Source organism: Gigantopelta aegis, chromosome 15 (genome assembly GCF_016097555.1).
Source record: "Gigantopelta aegis isolate Gae_Host chromosome 15, Gae_host_genome, whole genome shotgun sequence".
In the NCBI taxonomy this organism is placed as follows: Eukaryota; Metazoa; Mollusca; class Gastropoda; order Neomphalida; family Peltospiridae; genus Gigantopelta; species Gigantopelta aegis.
This window is the reverse complement of record NC_054713.1, coordinates 44,055,395-44,077,330: the sequence shown is the minus strand read 5'-3', so window position 1 is coordinate 44,077,330 and position 21,936 is coordinate 44,055,395. Positions and strand designations below refer to the sequence as shown.

The following is a 21,936-nucleotide window of genomic DNA, read 5'->3' as shown; positions in this document are numbered from 1 at the left end:
AGAGATACAGGTTAAACAAATCGAAGAATGTTAATACATTATCGGGTATGATGTGTTCGTTGAAGTGATCGCGCCAATTGTAGTTGGTGAATAACAGGAAGGTTGTGTCGGATACTTGCGTTCGGTGTTTTTTGTGACTTGGTTTACGGGGTTATAATTGCCGCTTGCGTCAACGAATTTTCGGTTAGCATCAGGTAGATATATTAGTATAAGAATGGAAACTTGTAGGTTGTGTTTTACGAAAATCATTACATGTTGTTATGGTGTGTGCGGGTATCGGTACGTGTCTACGTACGCAATTCAACATCCTACAAATCGGGGAGGGAGAGAGAGAGAGAGAGAGAGAGAGAGAGAGAGAGAGAGAGAGAGAGAGAGAGAGAGAGATAGAGATGGAGAGAGATGGAGAGAGATGGAGATGGTTAGGGGGAGAGAGACCGAGACAGACACAGACAGAGAGATGGTTAGGGAGGGCGGGAGAGAGAGACAGAGAGAGTGGGGAGTAGAGAGAGAGAGAGAGGGGCAGAGAGAGATATGGGGAGTGGGATAGACAGATAGAGAGAGAGAAATATAGGAGGGGAGAGAGAGTCTGTCTCTGATGGTATTTTGATTGTTTGTTTTTTGTTTGTTTTTACTTGTTCTTTTACCGATGTATCACCAGATTTAACAATGTACAATCCATGTTCTCAAAGTCGCTGTATGTTTGTGTTTTTCAGATGATGCCTGCCAGCGCCAGAACGCAGACGGGATGTAACAAAAAGAGCTCAGATTCATGTCCGAAAGGTCAGTACTATCTTCCTTCTTAACCTTTCTCTTCATTACTATACTTCTGGAGCCAATTTCACAAAACATCGTAACGTTACATCTGCGACAAGCAGTTATATCGGTTATACGTTTATGTATGTTTGGCATACATTTCACGTAGAAAAATTACATCACTTTGAAAGATGGAGCATTTTAAGGACAAAAGAAAATGAAATACTTGTAATTGCATTTCAGACTGTATTTGTTATATTTTTTATTTAAGAATTGTTGTTTAGTCGTAAGATTTACGTTTACGTGCAAAACTAGGCTTACGATGTTTTGTAAAATTGGGCCCTGAGATTGAAACCAACTAGAAGGAGAGTGGGTGCGTAAAACACAACAAGAGATCAGTGGCATTACGTCTTCACCGTGTAAGAAATAGAGGACACTTTTCTTTCTTTCTTTTTTTAAATCACGATTTTTCGTATTTTGTCTTGAGGGATGCTAGTAGGTTCCAGGTCTCGAATGTCACGACGGCACCGACGCGTAGATGCAGTATGAATTGCCGTCGGTCAGGGATTTTACCGGTGGTAGTTTTTAGCCGATGGATAAAAAAATAAATATTGCCGTCGGTTGAAAAGAAAGAAATGTTTTATTTAACGACGCATTCAACACATTTTATTTACGGTTATATGACGTCAGTCATATGGTTATGGACCACAAAGATTTTGAGAGGAAACCCGCTGTCGCCACTACATGGGCTATTCTTTCCGATTAGCAGCAAGGGATCTTTTATTTGCGCTTCCCACAGGCAGGATAGCACAAACCATGGCCTTTGTTGAACCAGTTATGGATCACTGGTCGATGTAAGTGGTTTACACCTACCCATTGAGCCTTGCGGAGCACTCACTCAGGGTTTGGAGTCGGTATCTGGATTAAAAATCCCATGCCTCGACTGGGATCGGAACCCAGTTACGAATACCTACCAGCCTGTAGACCGATGGTCTATCCACGACGCCACCGAGGCCGGTTGCCGTCGGTTGAAAGGACGCATGTATCTTTTTAATATATATTTGTTATATTTTTTTACAGAGTTAAAATTGCCGTCGGTTCGCATTTTGCCTGTGGTAACAAATTCATTAAAATAATTGTTGCTATCTTCTTCATTATTACAATTATTGTAATCATCATAAACATTGTAATCATCATAAACATTATAATCAACATCATCATCATCATCATAAGCCTTAATCATTCAATCAATCAAATGACATGTGCTTACATCCACAGAAGATTAAAGTACGTATGTCTTGGACACCCTCCTAGTTTTCCTTGAAAAAAGTCTCTAAGAATCCACGTCATAATTACTGACCCTCAGCACGACTTTCTGGCTACTATTCCACATTCAGATCTTTCAACATATCCAATCATGTCAAGGCCAACCAGTCTTTTAAAAAAAGAAGAAAAAAAAGCCGTAGAACCGCTATCTCCGTCCGCGACTGGAATACATAGAACTCCCGCTAAAAATCTTCGAAGCAGACGATAACTCTTTTGACGACCCGCCTGTCATAACTGCCCGACAGGACGAAGTCGATACTTCGATTAACTCCAGCCTCAGACGCCAGGGAAGCGAAACTCGATGGCGCAATTCAAGACTAAAAGATTTATTAATATAAATATCGAGAAAGGAGATCGCCTCTCACCGTTCACGAGGCATACAGATGAGTTTTAAGTGCGACTGATTAACGTGATCTGGAAGCGAATGTATCTGTGTCTCATGGAGACGAGTTTAATTGGATCTGGTGTTATGGAGAATAGTTTTTTCACAAGGGTATACTGGTGGGGTTTTTTCTGAATGAATGTTATGCGAAAGAAAAATGAGTTAACAGATGTTGTTTAATTGGCAGCTGTTTGGCAATATATTATGTTTGAGGCTCGCTAATTGAAACAAAATGCAGTAAAGGAAAGAAAATTGTGTTATGTAGTGAAATTCCAGCTCATTTTAATTTACATCTGATTAATAAGTGTAACATATGGTAAATATGGCAGATTGTCTGGACATGAGATTGAAACCCGCTGTTGTTAGCGAAAGGTAGCAGTGTTTTTATATGCATAGTTTATGTAACAGACATAGTGACGTGTAGCACGCACTTTGATACGCCAAGCACGGAAACAGGGTTATTACGAGAATTGAGAAAATGGATCCCCTAATTTAACACGAATACTACGCGATATAGCTTCAACTCATCTCTTGATTGCATTGTTTTACTGTGAATGCTGAAGGAACGAAAAGCGAGCTCTTTACCATTGGGCTACGTCCCACTCCCATTGTGAACGTTGAAGGAACGAAGGAATTGATGTTTAACGACACCCCAGCACGAAACACGTTGAAGGAAGGAAGGAATTAATGTTTAACGACACCCCAGCACGAAACACGTCGAAGGAAGGAATTAATGTTTAACGACACCCCAGCACGAAACACGTTGAAGGAAGGAAGGAATTAATGTTTAACGACACCCCAGCACGAAAAACGTTGAAGGAAGGAATGTTTTAGTTAACTACGCATTGAACACATTTCATTTATGGTTATATGGCGTCATACATATGGTTAAGGAGCACACATATAATGAGAGAAGGAACCTGCGCCGCCACGCAGTGGATTACTCTTTCCGATTAGCAGCAATGTATCGTTTATATGCGGGGCGGGATGTAGCCCAGTGGTAAAGTGTTCGCTCGATCCGCGGTCGATCTGGGATCGATTCCCGTCGGTGGGCCCATTGGGCTATTTCTCGTCACAGCCAGTGCACCACGACTGGTATATCAAAGGCCGTGGTATGTGCTATCCTGTCTGTGGGATGGTGCATATAAAAGATCCCTTGCTGCTAATCGGAAAGAGTAGCCCATGAAGTGGCGACAGCGAGTTTCCTCTCAATATCTGTGTGGTTCTTAACCATATGTTTGACGCCATATAACCGTAATTAAAATGTGTTTAGTGCCTCGTTAAATAAAACATTTCTTTCTTTCTTTCGTTTATATGCAGAATCCCACAGACAGGATAGTACATACTTCTGCCTGTATTGCACCAGCTGTGTAGCGCTGGCTGAAACAAGAAATAGCCCAATGTGCCCATCATTGTAAACGTTGACGTTTTAGAGTTAGTACCTCATACACATTTTGGGGCGGGACGTAGCCAAGTGGTAAAGCGCTCGCTTGATGCGCGGTCGGTCTGGCATCGATCCCTATCGTGGGCCCATTTGGGCTATTTCTCGTTCCAGCCTGTGCACGATGACTTGTATAGCAAAGGCCGTGTTATGTGCTGTTTATGTCTGTAGGATGGTGCATATAAAAGATCCCTTGCTACTAATGAAATACTGTAACGGGTTTCCTCTCTTAAGACTATGTCAGAATTACCAAATGTTTGACATCCAATAGCTTATTATTAATAAATCCTTTTTCCGTTAAATAAAGCAAACACGAAATCCTACCCGTTTTTGACATCCAATAGCTTATTATTAATAAATCCTTTTTCCGTTAAATAAAGCAAACCCGAAATCCTACCTGTTTTTGACATCCAATAGCTTATTATTAATAAATCCTTGAGCCGTTAAATAAAGCAAACACGAAATCCTACCCGTTTTTGACATTCAATTACCGATGCATGTTTTGCTTTCTTTTGTACTGGGGTGTCGTAAACATTCTGTCATTCATTTATTCATTCACTAATTGGTTTTCCATTGACACTCGTCTGATGAGGGACAGCTCGTAGGATCAACACCTCTTAGTTGACTCATTTGTATTGTTTTCCAGTGCACTAGGCGCGGGACGTAGCCCAGTGGTAAAGCGCACGCCTGATGCGCGGTCGATCTAGGATCGATCCCCGTCGGTTGGCCCACTGGGCTATTTCTCGTTCCAGCCAGTGCACCACGACTGGTATATCAAAAAGCCACGACTGGTATATCAAAAGCCGTGGTATGTGCTATCCTGTCTGTGGGATGGTGCATATAAAAGATCCTTTTCTACTAATGGAAAAATGTACGGTTGTTTTTTTATCTATGTCTGTGTCAAAATGACCAAATGTTTGACATCTAATAGCCGATGATTAATAAATCAATGTGCTCTAGTGGTGTCATTACACAAAACAAACAAACGTTTTTTTCCAGTGCACCAGTGATCCTTGACTGACATATCAAATGCCTCTTACGCTATGGCATGTGCTGTTTTTTGTCCATTGAAAATTGCATATAAAAGATACCTGTTGCTATTTTGCAAGAGTAGCCTATAGTCTCTGCCTAATGTAGAAATATGAAAAATATAATTGTTAAGACACCAAATATCCATAGCTTAAAAAATTCCACACGTTTAGAGTTTAAAAAAACTAAACTTTTCCGTTCCTTTGAATGGAAGATACACATCTATGAGTCATCTTTATAAAATCACGGTTCAAGGGATATGTCGGGAAAAGGTATGACGTGATTATAAAATCATTTGAGCCCGGTACACGGTTACACCCTTTTGTCCTGCTGTAAATGAACCAGTGTAGCATTACCGTTCACACGTACTGTGATGGAATGTTTCTCAGAGGTAGAGCGCTCACTGCGGTGCGAGAGGTCACGAGGTCGATTACCACTGCTGGCGCAATCTTTTTAATAGTTTAGTGGGTTGTTGTTATTGTTTTGTTCTTGTTTTCTTATTGTTTTTGTTTTGGGTTTGGGTTTGTTTTTTGGTTTTTTTAAGTGGGGGGGGGGGGGGTGGGGGGGTCGTTTTTAAATTATATTTTTGTATTTGTTTTCGGGTTTGGGTTTTTTAAATTTGATTTGGAGTTGGGGATGCATTTAGTACTTTTCAAGGTTGGTTTTTTGTTTTGTCTTTTTTGGCTTACTAAGGGGGTGTAATTAAAACAAAATGGAGGGAGGGTCCAGTAACAAACAGTACTCCGCAATTTGTACCAATAGGCGAGATATGTGTTATTCTGTCTTCGGAAAAAGGGGCACATATAATAGCGTTACAATATTGTGGTATGTACTCTCTTGTCTTTGTAAAATGCATATACATGTATATAAAGATACATGTATTTTGCTGTTTTTGTCCAACAGCAGTTGGATTCGTCTGTGACCGTCTCTTTCGACCAATCATTGGATATAACCACGTATCATACACCAAACAGCCGCAGTTTAAAAAGTGCTGAGGTGTTGTTAAGCAAATATTTTCTTCCTTCTTTTTCTTGTTACAAAACTTTAATACATGCATCAGTTCAGCATGCTTGGGAGGTCTTAATCGAGACATGTTTACAAACACATGTTAAAGTCTTCACACAAACACACACACAAATCCTATTAATCATCGAAAGAAAAACTGGATGATAAATTCGAAAAACATCTTTACGATTATTATTTACTACTTCTATTTCTCCTCCTTCTACTTTTTTTTTTTCTCTCTTCAAAGATGCTAAAATTCCTATGCATCAACTAACAGCTGGGTAAAAAAAAGAAAAAAAAAAGGAAAGAAGAAAAGGCCTCTCGTATTATTAAAAAAATAATAATAATAACCTGTTAAACCGCGTCCCGCGCATCATTACGCCGCCTGGGGCTGTGAGATAATAGACTGTGCCACGCTTGTGTTCGGTCTATTAAACTTGAAAGAAGCTTTTTTTTCAGTTACGTTTTCTAACTTCACGCATTATCAGTAGGTGGGCAAGACAAAGAACTATTGTTGTGGGTATACACCCGTAATAAACAGGTTGGTGAGACCTTAATGTACCGTGGAATGTAAGGGGCGCGTTTGGTATTTTATTAATAGTCTATAAAATAATATGCTGGGATGTTTTTACAGTTTTCAATCGTTCCTATAATATTATGTTATTAGTCCACTATCGGTCCAACCGGAGGGGACTATAGGTTTCATCTCTATCTGTCTGTCTGTCCGTCCGTCTGTCATATTTGTAGTTTCCCGGATGTTTATTTACAACTGAGATATTGAGCTTTTTTTTTTGTATGGCTTTAGCATGTACTATTGTAGATCATGTTTGACTGTCATCAAGATTTACTCATTTATCACAGAGTTATGGCCCTTGAACTTATGAGATACAAAAATGTGTTTTCCGAATTCGTTTTACAATGCCTCAATATACTGAGCTGCAATTTTGTGTATAGCTTTTATCGTGTCCTATTACAAATCAAGGTTGAATTTCATGACGATGTTTTGACGTTAGGGGCCACTGAACTTTGGAGATACGAAAAGTCGATTCTCTGACCCTTTTTGGCACTGCCTGAAGATACTGAGATGAAATTTTGTATATAACTATATCATGTTCTGTTACAGATTACGTTTAACTTTAATGGCAATTTGCCCATTTTTGACAAGAGTTGTAGCCCTTGAACTTAGATAATACAAAGAGTTGTTTTCCGGACCGTTTTTGGCAATGCCTGGAGATATTGAGATGAAATTTGTATACATGTTTATCATGTTCTCTTACAAATCACGTTCAACATTCATGGCAATTTACCAGACAAAAATGTCGGCCTGGTAGGGGACACGTATTGCTTTAGCAGTACTCTCAGAATGCTTGTTTGTACTGCCGACAGCCTTCCTGGTAATTACTCGATGACGTACTTCGCAATCATCGTTTTGCGGTCCAGTCTAGTTGACTACTGTACACACATCGTGGTAAATGTTGCGTTCAAAGATGATTTCCATAAATACGCCGGCAATGGAAGCCGCCATCTTTGTAACGTAACACAGAAGTCGTTATCTACACGACGGTCGTATTTTGGGGTGTAAGTCGAGTTTAAGGCTACCACACGCCATCTAAACTTTCCCGTGCATAGCACTGGTCATATCTAGCTTTATTAAAGGGATATTCCTGAGTTTGCTGCAATGTTTAAGACGTTATCGACTAAAAGAGACTCTTTTTTTAACGATTGTAATTAAATATCAAATATATTTTTCTGCATAAAATATTAGTGGCTATATATTAAATATGTTTCTGATCGTTCTAATATTTCTACTGGATAAAATTTATTTTATTTCCGAAAATATTTTTTTTTTCGTATGTACGAAATCCAGTTTGGGCTTCTTACAAATATTAAGACGACCAGAAACACATCAGATATACAGACACTGATATTCTAAACAAGAAAATATATTTAATATGTAAGTTTAATCGTAGAAATGTTTTGTTAGTCGGAAACATCTTACGATGCAGCAAACTCAGGAATGTCCCTTTAATAATATAATGTAATATTATTATGACAAACGCCTCGATAGGTATCATTTATGAAAACAGTTCATCAATGCAATAATTTGTAGAACTGAAAGGCGAAAATAACTTGGGTTTTGGAAATCTTGTTGTATACATATCGCATCCAGATCTCCGTCAGTGGTGGAATCTTCTCTGATGCAATGGGTGTGTGTGTTGGGGTAAGAGCAGTTTAAAGTAACACCCGACACTAGATTAAACAACTGGGACAGGTCTGTATTAATATAGTGTTGGTATAAAATGATCCTTCTTAAAATGCTGGGTCAATTTCACAAAACATCGTAAGCCTAGTTTTGCATGTAAACGTAAATCTACGACTAAACCACAATTGTTATTACTATTATAGTACAACAAATATAGTTAGAAGTATATATATATCATTTTCTTTTCTCCTTAAAATGCCCCATCTTTTGTCATGATGTAAATTTCTTCGTGAAATAGATGCCGAACACTTGTAAAAGTATGCCTGGTATAACTGCTAATCACAGACGTAAACTTACGATGTTTTGTGAAATAGGCCTCTGGTCTTCTTGGCGTGTTTTGATGGTCGGTCTGGGATCGATCCCCGTATGTGGGCCCATTTGGCTAGTTCTTGCTCTGGTCAGTACACCACGACTGGTATATCAAAGGCCGTGGTATGTGCTATCCTGTATGTGGTTTTGACGCATATAAAAGATCTCTTTCTACTAATGGAAAAATGCAGAGGGTTTCCTCTGTTACAATTACCAAATGTGTGATATCCATGCCGAGTATTAATAAAGCAGTGTGCTCTAGTGGTGTCGTAAAACAAACTTTGAACTTTTTAGCCTTCTTAACTTGTGAAAATTTCCATATTGTCTCAGTGGATTGCTGGACACTTACGCAGTCACTGGTTCGAATCCCTTTAGTGGAAGTTAATGTTTTCTGCTATTAATATTCTCTTTTTTTTCTTTTTTTCTTTTTTTTCTTCTTTTTTTTTTGCCATCCTCGGCGGTTGTTATTGATAATGACGCACTGTTGAGCCATCTGACCTACTGACCTATACAGCAAGTGTTTGATATACGTGTAATTACATCAACCAGTGCAGTTCCACTGGTACTGGGGTTATAAAATGTCATAGGAAATAAAGGGAGATAATTAGAATACTTGTTTGATGACGGCGCATTTTAAACTACGACTGTTTGGTTTATCGATATTTTTCTCAACATGGGAGAGAAGAGAAAGAAAGCACCGTAGTCGCACATATTTCCAGTGTTTGACACCCAATAGCCGATGTATTTTTCGTGTTGGGGTGTTGCGAAACATCTATTCTATTCTAATCTATGTGTTTCCAGTGTTCTAGATAGCAATAATTAGAAGGGCGCCGCCAGTTAAGTTTTATTATCATTTGTTTAAGTTATGACATACTTCACGTTCGGAAATTAGTGGCCGGTAAACTGGTAATTTATTGCGCCATCCCTGCGTTCAGAGACCGCGAACGACGCTAACGTTCGCGATTGTTCTAACTGCTTCCCGATATTAAACAAGTTTGTTTTGATACAGACAGCTAGCCAGACAGAGAGACAGATATACAAACATGGTCAGACAGAGATGGACTGTCAGAGACAGCGTTGAAACGTTAAAGTTTGTTTTGTTTAACGACACCACTAGAGCACACTGATTTATTCATCATCGGCTATTGGATCTCAAACGTTTGGTAATTCTGACATACTGTCATATTTTAAAATTAGCATCAAGGGATCTTTTATATGCACCATTCCACAGACAGAATAGCACATACAACTGCTTTTGATATATATGTCGTGGTATACTGGCTGGAACGAGAAATAGTTCAACCCCACTGACGAGGATCGATCCTCGACCACAATCCTGGCGATCGCTTTACCACTGGGCTACGTCCTGCCCACAGTGCCCGATGTGGTAATTCGGTTTAACGTGAAACGCGTCAATCAGTCTAGAAGACGTTTCTCAGTTCCGACTGAACGCAGTCCAATTTTAATAGCGAACCAATCGTATTCGTTGTTACACAATGTTTCGAATTACAGTATTGGTCATAAATTTAAATTTTATTCGTTCTTACAAAAGATCTTGAATTACAGTATGGGTCGGACAGCGCATTTTTAACAAATGTAGGTGACACAGATGCGCGATTAAAGTAGGTCACGACAACTGACGTCAGACGTAGTCCTGCTGGTTTTAATATACTAGTACGTCCTATTTTAACGTTGCGCGAGACGTCCTCTGGTTAAATTGCGACGCGGTTGTCGTAATTGGCTACATCTGGTCTCGAATTACGTTTGGAATCCCATTATTTCTCTCCCAATATAGAAGCACTTTCTCGATAATTGTGTAGTCCACGCCTGTTTAGGCGAGATGCGGAGAGGCCCGAGGCAATGATTATCGGGTTCGGTAATCTCCGGAGACGTGTTCGACGTACGAAGACGGACAATGATAATATTTTCCCAACAGCCACTGTCAATTATGTAATGGTTAATTAACCGGGGTTATTTGATACTTTGCTTCTAGGGGGATTTCGTTGATTGTACTAGTTCCTTAATGAACTTGTGTTCTATTTTATCAAGTTATATTTTATATTTTTATTATTTTAAAAAGTACTTTTTAAAAAAAAACGCGGGTTATTTATTATTACTTTTTACAAAGCTCAGCATACAGTTATTTTTAATTAATATAAAAGAAAAGAAAATTTCATTTTTCTTACAATCCTTATAGCCATAATTGTGTATACCATTTTCCTTTTCTTAGAACGTTGTACAGTTCTGCAACAATCTAGAGCTGTATCCATAATGCTAACAACACTGCATACATTTTTATATATGCATACATGTTTTATTATTGTAACAAACGAATTAGAAGGGGGAAGATCGAGTGGGGCGATCTAAATTCACAACTAGTAGACACAGAATTTAGCTTTTCTTTTAAGAGCAACGGTCATTAAAATCGTCGGTGGCCCACTGGGCTATTTCTCGTTACAGCCAGTGCACTACGACTGGTACATCAAATACTGGTATGTGCTATCCTGTCTATGTGATGGCGCGTATAAAAGATCCCTTGCTACTTGTGGAAAAATATAGCGGATTTCCTTTCTTAAGACATGTGAAAATTACCCAATGTTTGACATCCAACAGCCGATGATTAATAAATCAATTTTCTCTAGTGGTGTCGTTAAACAAACTTTTAACTGAATATAATGTTATTACATTTATACTTAAGACTCTAATGGTGGGGTTTTCTCGTTCTAATCAGTGCACCACAATTGGTCAAAGACCGTGGTATGTGTTTTCTTGTTTGTTAGAAAGTGCATATAAAAGATTCCTTGCTGCATGAAGAAAATGTAGCGGGTTTCCTCTGACGACTGTGTCAAAATGTCTGACATCCAATAGCCGAGGGGGGCGGGATGTAGCCCAGTGGTACAACGCTCGCTTGATGCGCAGTCGGTTTGGGATCGATCCTCATCGGTGGGCCCATTGGGCTATTTCTCACTCCAGCCAGTGCGCCACGACTGGTATATCAAAGGCCATGGTATGTACTATCCTGTCTACGGGATGATGCATATAAAAGATCCCTTGCTGCTAATCGAAAAGAGTAGCCCATGAAATGGCGACAGCGGATTTCTTCACTCAATATCTGTGGTCCTTAACCCTATGTCTGACGCCATATAACCGTAAATAAAATGTGTTAAGTGCGTCGTTAAATAAAACATTTCTTTCGTAATCAAAGTGCCCTAGTGATATCGTTAAACAAAACAAACTTTTAACTAATGGTGGGTTTTTTTGTTGTTGTTTTTTCCAGGACATGAAATGACAAAATGTAAAAGCGAAGATGGCTACTACTGCAAACAATGTTCCGAGATCGCTTTTCAACCCAACGAAAATAGACTGGGTGACAGGTGTCGTCTCCGGTAAGTAATTCGCTTTTGTTGCGCTTCTTTGTCTTACAGAACAAGAAAAAAGAATCAGTGTTTGCTTAATGACTTCCCAACACCTCGTTTAAAATAACGATACTAACCTGTATGCGCGTTTCTTCACCGTCATACAAGAGTGGCAGTAATCTGGCCAAGTTTACATGGAGAACATATTTAGTGGTGAGTTTGTGTTTGTAGAGATGATAAAAAGCAAGAAACCCCTAATTATGAAAATTATTATACCTATAGATCGGATTTTAAATTTAATGGGAGCCATATGTGAATCTGGTAAATGTTATGTTGTAGGTTCATCATCAACTACACCGTTCGTAAGCTACCATAATTGACACTAGAAAAAAATACGATTTTCAGTGTTTCTGCCAGAAAGAAAGTTTTGGGTATGGCGCTATGAAATTGAATATTTACAATGTATTTGCTGAATGCAACAGGGGTATGGGGGTCTCCCCCGGAAAGAAAATGGTTTACGTTTAGAGTTAGGGTTAATAAAATCATAAAATCATACAGTAATGATAAAGAGTCAAAAAGTAAACTCAAAAATAATAAAATCTGCAAAAATGTTAGGTATGGCGCCATACCCATTTTACCGTCTGGCAGAAACCCTGTGTTTTTAATTGGGCCGTCACTACCAAACCACAAAAATGTAATCTATAACTGGAAAAAAAATGTTTCTGTTATCAAAACGTTAGTAAATATAATATTTGAGGGTGTAAGGTCAGACATCCATTCAAGGGAGGACCCAGGACGTATTTAAAGGAGGGGACCAAGGGTAAGAGGGCACATGGATCGAATCCCTTGAATAAAAGTTGTAAAACGAAACTGTAACAAACAATGGTACTTTAATTACTTGTTTATGGGAGATCACTCCCCCTGGTTCCTTCCTGTGGATCCACCTTGGTCTGAGCCACCCCTGTGTCCCAAAGGGCCTGCTCAAACAGGCAGTTACCAATCAATACACGTGGTAGCGAACAAGACGAAAATACCAGCTCTCAAATATTTCATCAATCTGCAACTACTTGCGAATCTCCGCGAAGATTAACGGATAAATAAAGTCTTTTGGCAGGAATAGTCATAAAGATTTAAGAAGCTTATTGCTATGGATATTGACCTTTTTGTGTGTGCGACGTCATCGATAGCTCAGCTCATCTTAGGTAACCGGCTGCAGTGACAGTGCAAGGATCGTGTTGATAGCTTGATCAGGTAGAATAATACCTCTAAAATCGTATTTTGCAAGTGGCTGAATTCGTTTTAAATGCCAAACTTTTGGGTAGGGCAAGAACACTATACTCAAGAAACAGTATTTTCATATCTAATCAAAAGATGAGTATTGTAAAATAAAAATAAAATAAACAAATTCTTGGTGACGTCCTATAATAAAACATTGAGTGACCATCATGATCCACTTGTGCTATATTCCCCAATTTCATTTTAAAATTTTCTTTTTATCCATGTATATACCACCTCCGCCAAACACACCTCCCCCATTTTTTTATTATTAAAAAACAAAAAATAAGAAAAACACCACCACCACTTCCAAACCCCCTTTTTTAAACCAACAACAAAACAACAACAAAAAATAAAAAGGGAAAAGGGAAAGGCTATCAATAATTTCGCCTCAGGAGGCCATTTGAACCGAGCGTCAGTTTACAAGCGACTGTAATCCCTCTAGGCTTTTTATCTGATCCTCCACTGGCGCGCTCCCCAGTTTCCATTTACAAACGCACCAATCTCATCTAGGGGAAAAGGGGGGACCATTAGTTCAATTATCCCCTAAAGCCCGACTGATCCGCACCTTGTCGGCTAGAAAACTCGATCTGGATTCTGCTCCGAACTGTCATTCGAACGGAGCCCCTCGTTAAAAGGTGCTTTACGCCGGCCAGTTCCGACACCGGCGTATTGATCTGGTCGTGAAATCATGCGCCATTTCACAACCGTTTCCTTCCACGTGGAATTAAGTGCATCCGGTCTTGTGTGCCGCGGATAACGCCAGCGCGTCGGGATGGTGTTTGTTGGCTTTCCGTGCGCTCGGCGAGAATCGATACGCCAGCGATGATCGATAAGAAGAAAGCCCGCTTTTATAAATCACCAGACTCGTACATGTAACTGATAGTTGAACACATTCTCAAGACGCGACGCCATCTTTAAGAATACATTGCACCGCACCGGCTTCGGTGGTGTCGTGGTTAGGCCATCGGACATAAGGCTGGTAGGTACTGGGTTCCCAGCCCGGTACCGGCTACCACCCAATACAAAGCGAGTTTTTAACGACTCAATGGGTAGGTGTAAGACCACTATATCCTCTTTTGTTTTTCCACTAACAACTAACCCTGGACAGACAGCATAGATAGCCCAGATAGCTGAGGTCTGTGTCCAGGACAGCGTGCTTGAACCGTAATTGGATATAAGCACGAAAATAAGTTGAAATGAACGAACATTTTCAGAGCTCGCTAGCTATGACACTCCCCAGATGCGCTAATTGCGAATTTTAAAAAGAATTGGCGATTTTTTATTTTAATTTGGCTTAGTACTTTCATGTAACTGATATTTTGTTAAAAAAAAAAAACTGGATATCTATAAAATTGGCGAAATTTTTGCTGACCCAAAACTAGAACCTGCATATTTTTTGTTTGTTTATGCAATGTGACAACGCGTAAGAAAGCAACACAGCTCAGTGCTAAACGACTAACAGCTAATCATACGCAGGCCCCATGCCAGCGGGCGAAGTGAGCCAAAATTTTGCCTTGATCAACTTGACTTCGCTCTGACATTTACCTTTAAAGCGATACCAGTGTCGCCTTGTAAAAACGGTGACCACTGGCACTGTACACAGTTGCGGATGAATGATACGAGCAGTCCAGATAACTGAGGACAGCGTGCTTGAACCTTAATTAATATCCCCCTCCGCTCTCCCCTCCCTCTCCCCCCTCCCTTTCACCCTCTCTTTCTCTCTCTCTCTCTCTCTCTCACTCTCTATCTCTCTATCTCTCTCTCTCTCTCTCTATCTCTCTATATATCTATCTATCTCTCTATCTATCTCTCTATCTCTCTATCTCTATCTCTATCTCTATCTCTCTCTCTCTCTCTCTCTCTCTCTCTCTCTCTCTCTCTCTCTCTCTCTCTCTCTCTCTCTCTCTCTCTCTCTCTCTCTCTCTCTCTCTCTCTCTCTCTCTCTCTCTCTCTCTCTCTCTCTCTCTCGTTTTTAAATGAACTTCTTTCCTGAACTGGGTTAGTGTTAGGGTTTGGTTTAAATATTAAGACATCGGACTTGACGCTGGTAGGTACAGTGTTCGCATCTCAACACCAGCACGAGTATTGATTGGTCAGGGATTGGCTTAAATTAGCATATAATTAGAGTACAGTTTCTGTCGGTACAAGCCGTCTAGAACCGCTCACTCGTCAGTGTTTGCTTCCTGACTCGAACATTGCGTCTTTTTCCGCAAAGGGCGGGACGTAGCTCAGTGGTACACCGCTCGCCTAATGCGCGATAGATCTAGGATCGATTCCCGTCAGTGGGCCCATTGGGATGTTTCTCGTTCCAGCCGGTACACACAACAAGTGTAAATAAGGCCGTGGTATGTACCATCCTGTGTGGGATGGTGCATAAAAATGATCCCTTGCTGCTAATCGAAAAGGGCAGCCCATTAAGTGGCGACTGCGGGTTTTCTCTCTCAATATCTGTGTGGTCCTTAATCATATATCCGACGCCACATAACCGTAAATAAAATGTGTCGAGTGCGTCGTTAAATAAAATATTTCCTTTCTTATTCCACAAATGAATTTCGAGTGTTGTCAGTGTGGAAAAGTGCTGATTGGGTCTTTTCTCTTATGCTTGGGACGAGACGCAAAGTCTTTTCTTTTCCTTTCTTAGATTCCATCTATAATATAAGATGCAAAAAAAACCCATGTGTTTTCCTGTCTGTGGGAAAGTGCATATAATAGATCCCTTGCTGCATTAGAAAAAATGTAGCTGGATTCTTCTGATGACTACGAGTCAGTTACCAAATGTCTGACATCCAATAGCCGATGATTAATTAATCAATGTGCTCTGGTGGTGTCGTTAAACAAAACAAACATCTTCAGTGGACTACGATACACACATAGGGCTAAATATTGTGTAACAAAGTAAAGTAAAGTTTGTTTTATTTAACGACGCCGCTAGAGCACATTGATTTTTTATCTTATCATCGGCTATTGGACGTCAAACATATGGTCATTCTGACACTGTTTTTAGAGGAAACCCGCTGTCGCCACGTAGGCTACTCTTTTTTACGACAGACAGCAAGGGATCTTTTATTTGCGCTTCCCACAGGCAGGATAGCACAAACCATGGCCTTTGTTGAACCAGTTATGGATCACTGGTCGGTGCAAGTGGTTTACACCTACCCATTGAGCCTTGCGGAGCACTCACTCAGGGTTTGGAGTCGGTATCTCGATTAAAAATCCCATGCCTCGACTGGGATCCGAACCCAGTACCTACCAGCCTGTAGACCGATGGCCTGCCACGACGCCACCGAGGCCGGTTGTGTAACAAAGGTGAATTCCATAAATACAACCGTAATGTAGGCTGCCATCTCTGTTACTTGTCACAGGCGTGGCTATAAACATGTCGACCGTGTGTATAGCCTCGGCTAATGAGGGCTGGTTATCTACATGGCGGTCAATTATTTTCGGGAAAGTACAGTATTGAGGCCACCATGCCTCTGGTTCCCATTTAACTTTGTAGTACCCTTCGTCACGCATTCCAGGCAATGTGGACGATGCGTGACACATTTCCGCCAATATGAACGACGCGTCGCGCATTTCCACCAATATGGAAGACGTGTCACGCTTTCCAGCCAATATGGACGACGCGTTGCGCATTCCACGCAATATGGACGATGAGTCACGCATTCTAGGCAATATGGTCGACGCGTCGCGCATTCCACGCAATATGGAAGATGAGTCACGCATTCCAGGCAATATGGACGACGCGTCACGCATTTTAGCCAATATGGACGACGCGTCGCGCATTCCACGCAATATGGACGATGAGTCACGCATTCCAGGCAGTATGAAAGTCTCGTCACGCATTCCACGCAATATGGACGATGCGTCAGGCATTCCAAATAACATATGCTCATGATGCCTCATCCGAAACGAATCCCCTATTGAGTGCGCCCAGACTGGCGGCGCAATATTGAAGAAACAAAAATTAATTTCTCGTTATTTTCCCTCTGTCCGTGATAAACGTGTCTGGGTGAAGCCCGACGTGATTGATAAAAGCAGGTTTGTCCACGTGGCGTGTTTTTATTCGATTACTTAGTGATTACAAATGGCCGACCTTACTCACATCTTTGTTAATTCGACACCAAAGGAACATATCTTAGGTTTCCGAGCTGCGGTTCCGAATTATATCGAGTCTTTATTGAATTTTCGGCCGCGTTTTTGTTGAATCGGCGTGTTTGCTGGGCCATGGGGGGTCGATTGGAATCTAGAAAGTTTGCGCGATTCTTCGAGAGGAGCCATTTACACAAAGTCGCGAAGATCTGATAGATGTTGGGGAAATCTATAGACGCGCAATATCTTGACGACCGGAGACGGACACAGCGCCTGTGATGTCCGGAGGAAAAAAGTTAATAAAAGGGGAAATGTTACTTTAAATACATCGGATGCCGGTTGAGCCAGCATGATCAATTTAAATCTGACCTTTCGAGTGTCTTTTTAAAAAAAGTGATGGGAGTTAGCGCTACTTCTTCTCGGGCATCATACCGAGTGGAATGGATTACTTATAGGATTGTTAATTAACAGATGCAAATAAGTGTGTTAAGATTGACGTGAATGTAACAACAAAACAAACCAAAAAAACTAGTTAAACAATAAAGAAAAGAAACAAAAAGCATATAAACTCCACAGATGAAAACAAGAAACTAAATCACAATTAGTAGGTTTATTTAATTAATTATTTATTTATTTTATTTTTGTTATTATGTATTAAAGTTATTTATTTTACTTTATTTTTGTTATTATGTATTAATATTACATGTACTAAAGTTATTGATATTACATAGTTATTTATTATTTTAACTCAAAGGTTGCCACTGTCAGGTAAACTTAAACTTATTTGTTACAATTAGATACGTCTGGGGGGGGGGGGGGGGGGGGTGTCAAAACGTACCTCGTATGCTGTTAAGAGTATTAGAGTATTATGCTTGAGACTTAAGAGTATTAGAGTATTATGCTTGAGACTTAAGAGTATTAGAGTATTTTGGTTGAGACTTAAGAGTATTACAGTATTATGGTTGAGACTTAAAGAGTATTAGAGTATTTTGGTTGAGACTTAAGAGTATTAGAGTATTATGGTTGAGACTTCAGAATAAAACCTATCCTTTCGACTCTTCGTTGTACAGAAATGTTAAGAAAGGAAATAAAATTTTTTATTTAACGACGCACTCAACACATTTTATTTACGGTAATATGGCATCGGAAATATGGTTAAGGACCACACAGATATTGAGGGAGGAAACCCGCTGTCGCCACTTCATGGGCTACTCTTTTTCGATTAGCAGCAAGGGATCTTTTATATGCACCATGCCATAGACAGGATAGCACATACCACGGCCTTTGATGTACCAGTCGTGGTGCACTGGATGGAGCGAGAAATAGCCCAATGGGCCCACTGATGGGGGTCGATCCCAAACTGACCGCGCATCAAGCGAGCGCTTTACCACTGGGCTACGTCTCGCCCGTGTTGAGTGCGTCGTTAAATAAACCATTTCCTTCCTTCCTATGTTGTTTTGATTTGTGTTTCTTTTCGTTTCGTTCCAGGCGAGCCTGTACGCAACATTACATGGAGTACAAGGATTATGGCAGCAAGATTAAGAATGCTGACTGCCAGTGTTTCAAGGGCTACCATTTTGAAAACGAAGACCAGCGCGCATGCGTACCAAACAGAGTGTGTAACAAGGGTTACGGACAGGGACTCTTCGGTAGGTACTTTTTATCTATTTAAAAGGAGTGAAAAAGGTGTGTTCGAAACCCTAGTGGTATGTGAGCACGTTAAATTAGTTATCAATCAATTAAAAAAGGGGGGCGTGAGGTATCTCAGTGGTAAAGCGCTCGCTTGATACACTGTCGGTTTGGGATCTATCCCCGTCGATGGGCCCATTTGGCCATTTCTCGTTGCAGCCAGTGCACCACGACTTGTATATATTAATGGCTGTGGTGTGTACTATCCTGTCTGTGGGATGGCGCATAAAAAATTATCCCTTGCTACTAATGGAAAATAATGTAGCAGGTTTCCTCTCTAAGACGATATGTCAAAAAGACCAAATGTTTAACATCCAATAGCTGATGATTAATAAATTAATATGCTCTAGTGGTGTCGTTAAACAAAACAAACTGTAACTTTTTGTTCCATCGTTCCTTGCCTTTCCTGGTTTCCCCTATTTTAAAGAAAATAAAGATCATTTGTTTAAAGGGACTGTCCTTAGTTAGCTGCCATGGTAACATGTTTTCATCCAACAGATCCTTCGTGATGACTACAATTACATACTAAAGATATATACCTCTTTACAATATCAATATCTCTATTTAAAACTTGTTTGTTGTCGTCCTAGTGCTTTGTAGTAGCCCTGTGGTCGAGACGTAACCCAGTGGTGAAGCGCTCGCTTGATGTGCGGTCTGTTTGGGATCGATCCCCGTAAGTGTGCCCATTGGGCTATTTCTCGCTCCAGCCAATGCACCATGACTGGTACATCAAAGGCCATGGTATGTGCTATCCTGTCTATGAGAGAGTGCATACAAAAGATCCCTTGCTGCTAATAGGAATAGAATAGCCCATGATGTGGCGACAGCGGGTTTCCTCCCTCAATTTCTATGTGGTCCTTAACCATATGTCTGACGCCTTATAATCGTAAATAAAATGTGTTGAGTGCGTCGTTAAGTATAACATTTGCTTCCTTGTAGTAGCCCAAATCAGATTTTACCATTCATTAATTCAGTACGTACGAAACAAATATATATTACGAAGTAAATAAAAAATGACTCGGTCACTGCTACAAATATCAGCACACGACCGCGATCGCATTGGATATACAGACATTGGTTTTCTAAAGAACAAAATATATGTAATTTGAATTACCAAAAACTGGGCTAACCCTGTGCATTGCTAAATGAGCCAATTCCTAATTTTTATGCACATTCGCTACAACATTTAGTCTTTGGCTAATAAAATATTCCTTAAATCAACCACATTTTAATAATGTTCAAGGAAATACTATACATATGTGAAAATTGTCTAAACCAAAAAAAAATGTCCAATGTGGTCGTTCGAGCCAGTGCACCAATATTGGTATATCAAAGGCCGTGGTATGTGCTATCCTGTCTGATGGGATGGTGCGTATAATAGATCCCTTGCTACTAATGGGAAAATGTAGCGACTTTCCTCTCTAAAATTACATGTCAAAATGACCAAATGTTTGACATGCGGTGGCCGATGATTAATATATCAATGTGCTGTAGTGGCGTTGTTAAACAAACTAACTGTTGGTCAAAACCATGTTACAATGTTTATATGCAGGAGAGTCCATTTGTGGTGTATAAAATAATATAATTTTTATAAACATTCAGTTTACTGTTTAGTTAGCTCAATACATGTGTAGTTGTTGGTTGAAAAACGCCTGTCCGTGAAATGTAATCAATATTTTCCACTGTTTTTAATTTGTGTTTGTGATTTTTAGGAGTCTGTACGTACTGCTTGGAGAAGAATATGTATTCAGATGTTAAAGACAGATTTCAAAAGTGTAAACCTCTAAGAAAGTAAGTATTTTATATATTTATATATATATATATATATATATATATATACATTGAAAGGAAAAATACAAGAGTTAGCTAAAGCTATAGTTGTTGGTTTTAAGTCTGTGATGTTCATACAAGAAATGCTCTCTAAATAGACTACAGCTTGCCTTGTTAACCGTTACTTCTCAGAGCCACGTGTTTTTTTATAATATATTATGAAAGGTTTATTTCGGGGTATTATGTATACCAGGGTTACCAGAAACACTTCAGATATACGAAAATCAGTATTCTAAACAACACAATGTAAATAACATCAAATTTAAATGATCAAAAACGGCTCACGATAGTGAAAACTACGTCATAGTGTTTAAAAACTAGGGTCTGTCACTTTAAGAGTAGTGCCTGTCAAGCAGAGAGCTATAAGTATAATGAGTATTTGACAAAATATTTCTGTAATTATTTCGAAAGCGAAGTACTTTTAATTTAATTTTACATTATGTATATCTAGTTTTACATAATACATCGCACGATGTCTAGAAATACAATATTATTGTCCGTAACCACCCATATGTCGTCTTAGTTACGGTCGTTAATCATTTGGCATTAAATATTTCCTTAACAATACATCACACTGCGGCATCTGTTGTCGCACGAACAAGTGGGGCACATTTATTGCTACGTGCTCGGTTTGACAAAAGGAAAACTCAGAATTCTATTTCGCAATAATATTATAATGTTGCTTTGTTCCTATTATAATGGCTCTTAAGTAACGTATTACAATTTTAAATTCTGTGTCGCTAACTGTTGGCTTCTATAAATCAAGGACTTTAGTGTACTTTTTTTATGTTTATATATAATCGGGGGCGGGGTTTATCTCAATCGAATGAGAGCTCGCTTGAGGTGCTTGCGTCGCAGGATCGAACCATCTCGGAGGATCCATTCAACCGGGGTTTTTTTTTTCTCGTTCCAAACAGTGCACCATAACTGGTCAAAGGCTGTGGTATGTGTTTTCCTGTCTGTGGGAAAGTGCATATAAAAGATCCCTTGCTGCATTAGGAAATATGTAGCTGGTTTCCTAATGTTTGACATCCAATTAAATAGTCGATGATTAATAAATCAATGTGCTCTAGTGATGTTGTTAATCAAAACAATCATTTTGTGTTAATAAAATTATTTGAATATAATGTTTTTGTTTTTCTCTATATTTACATTAGCTTTTTGGGTTTAATTTTCAGCGAAATTG

The 21,936-nt window shown here is 39.6% G+C and overlaps 1 protein-coding gene across 4 annotated transcripts in view; it reads left to right on the top strand.

Annotated features, from left to right (window-relative positions):
- Positions 1 to 21,936, top strand: part of LOC121390356 — a 161,492-nt gene that overhangs the window by 128,188 nt on the left and 11,368 nt on the right. For all 4 annotated transcript variants that reach the window (XM_041522149.1, XM_041522148.1, XM_041522150.1 and 1 more), the window contains exons 2-5: positions 714 to 780; positions 11,786 to 11,894; positions 18,720 to 18,880; positions 20,633 to 20,711. In XM_041522149.1, the coding sequence (XP_041378083.1) occupies positions 714 to 780; positions 11,786 to 11,894; positions 18,720 to 18,880; positions 20,633 to 20,711 (416 nt within the window). The remainder of the gene's footprint in view (positions 1 to 713; positions 781 to 11,785; positions 11,895 to 18,719; positions 18,881 to 20,632; positions 20,712 to 21,936) is intronic.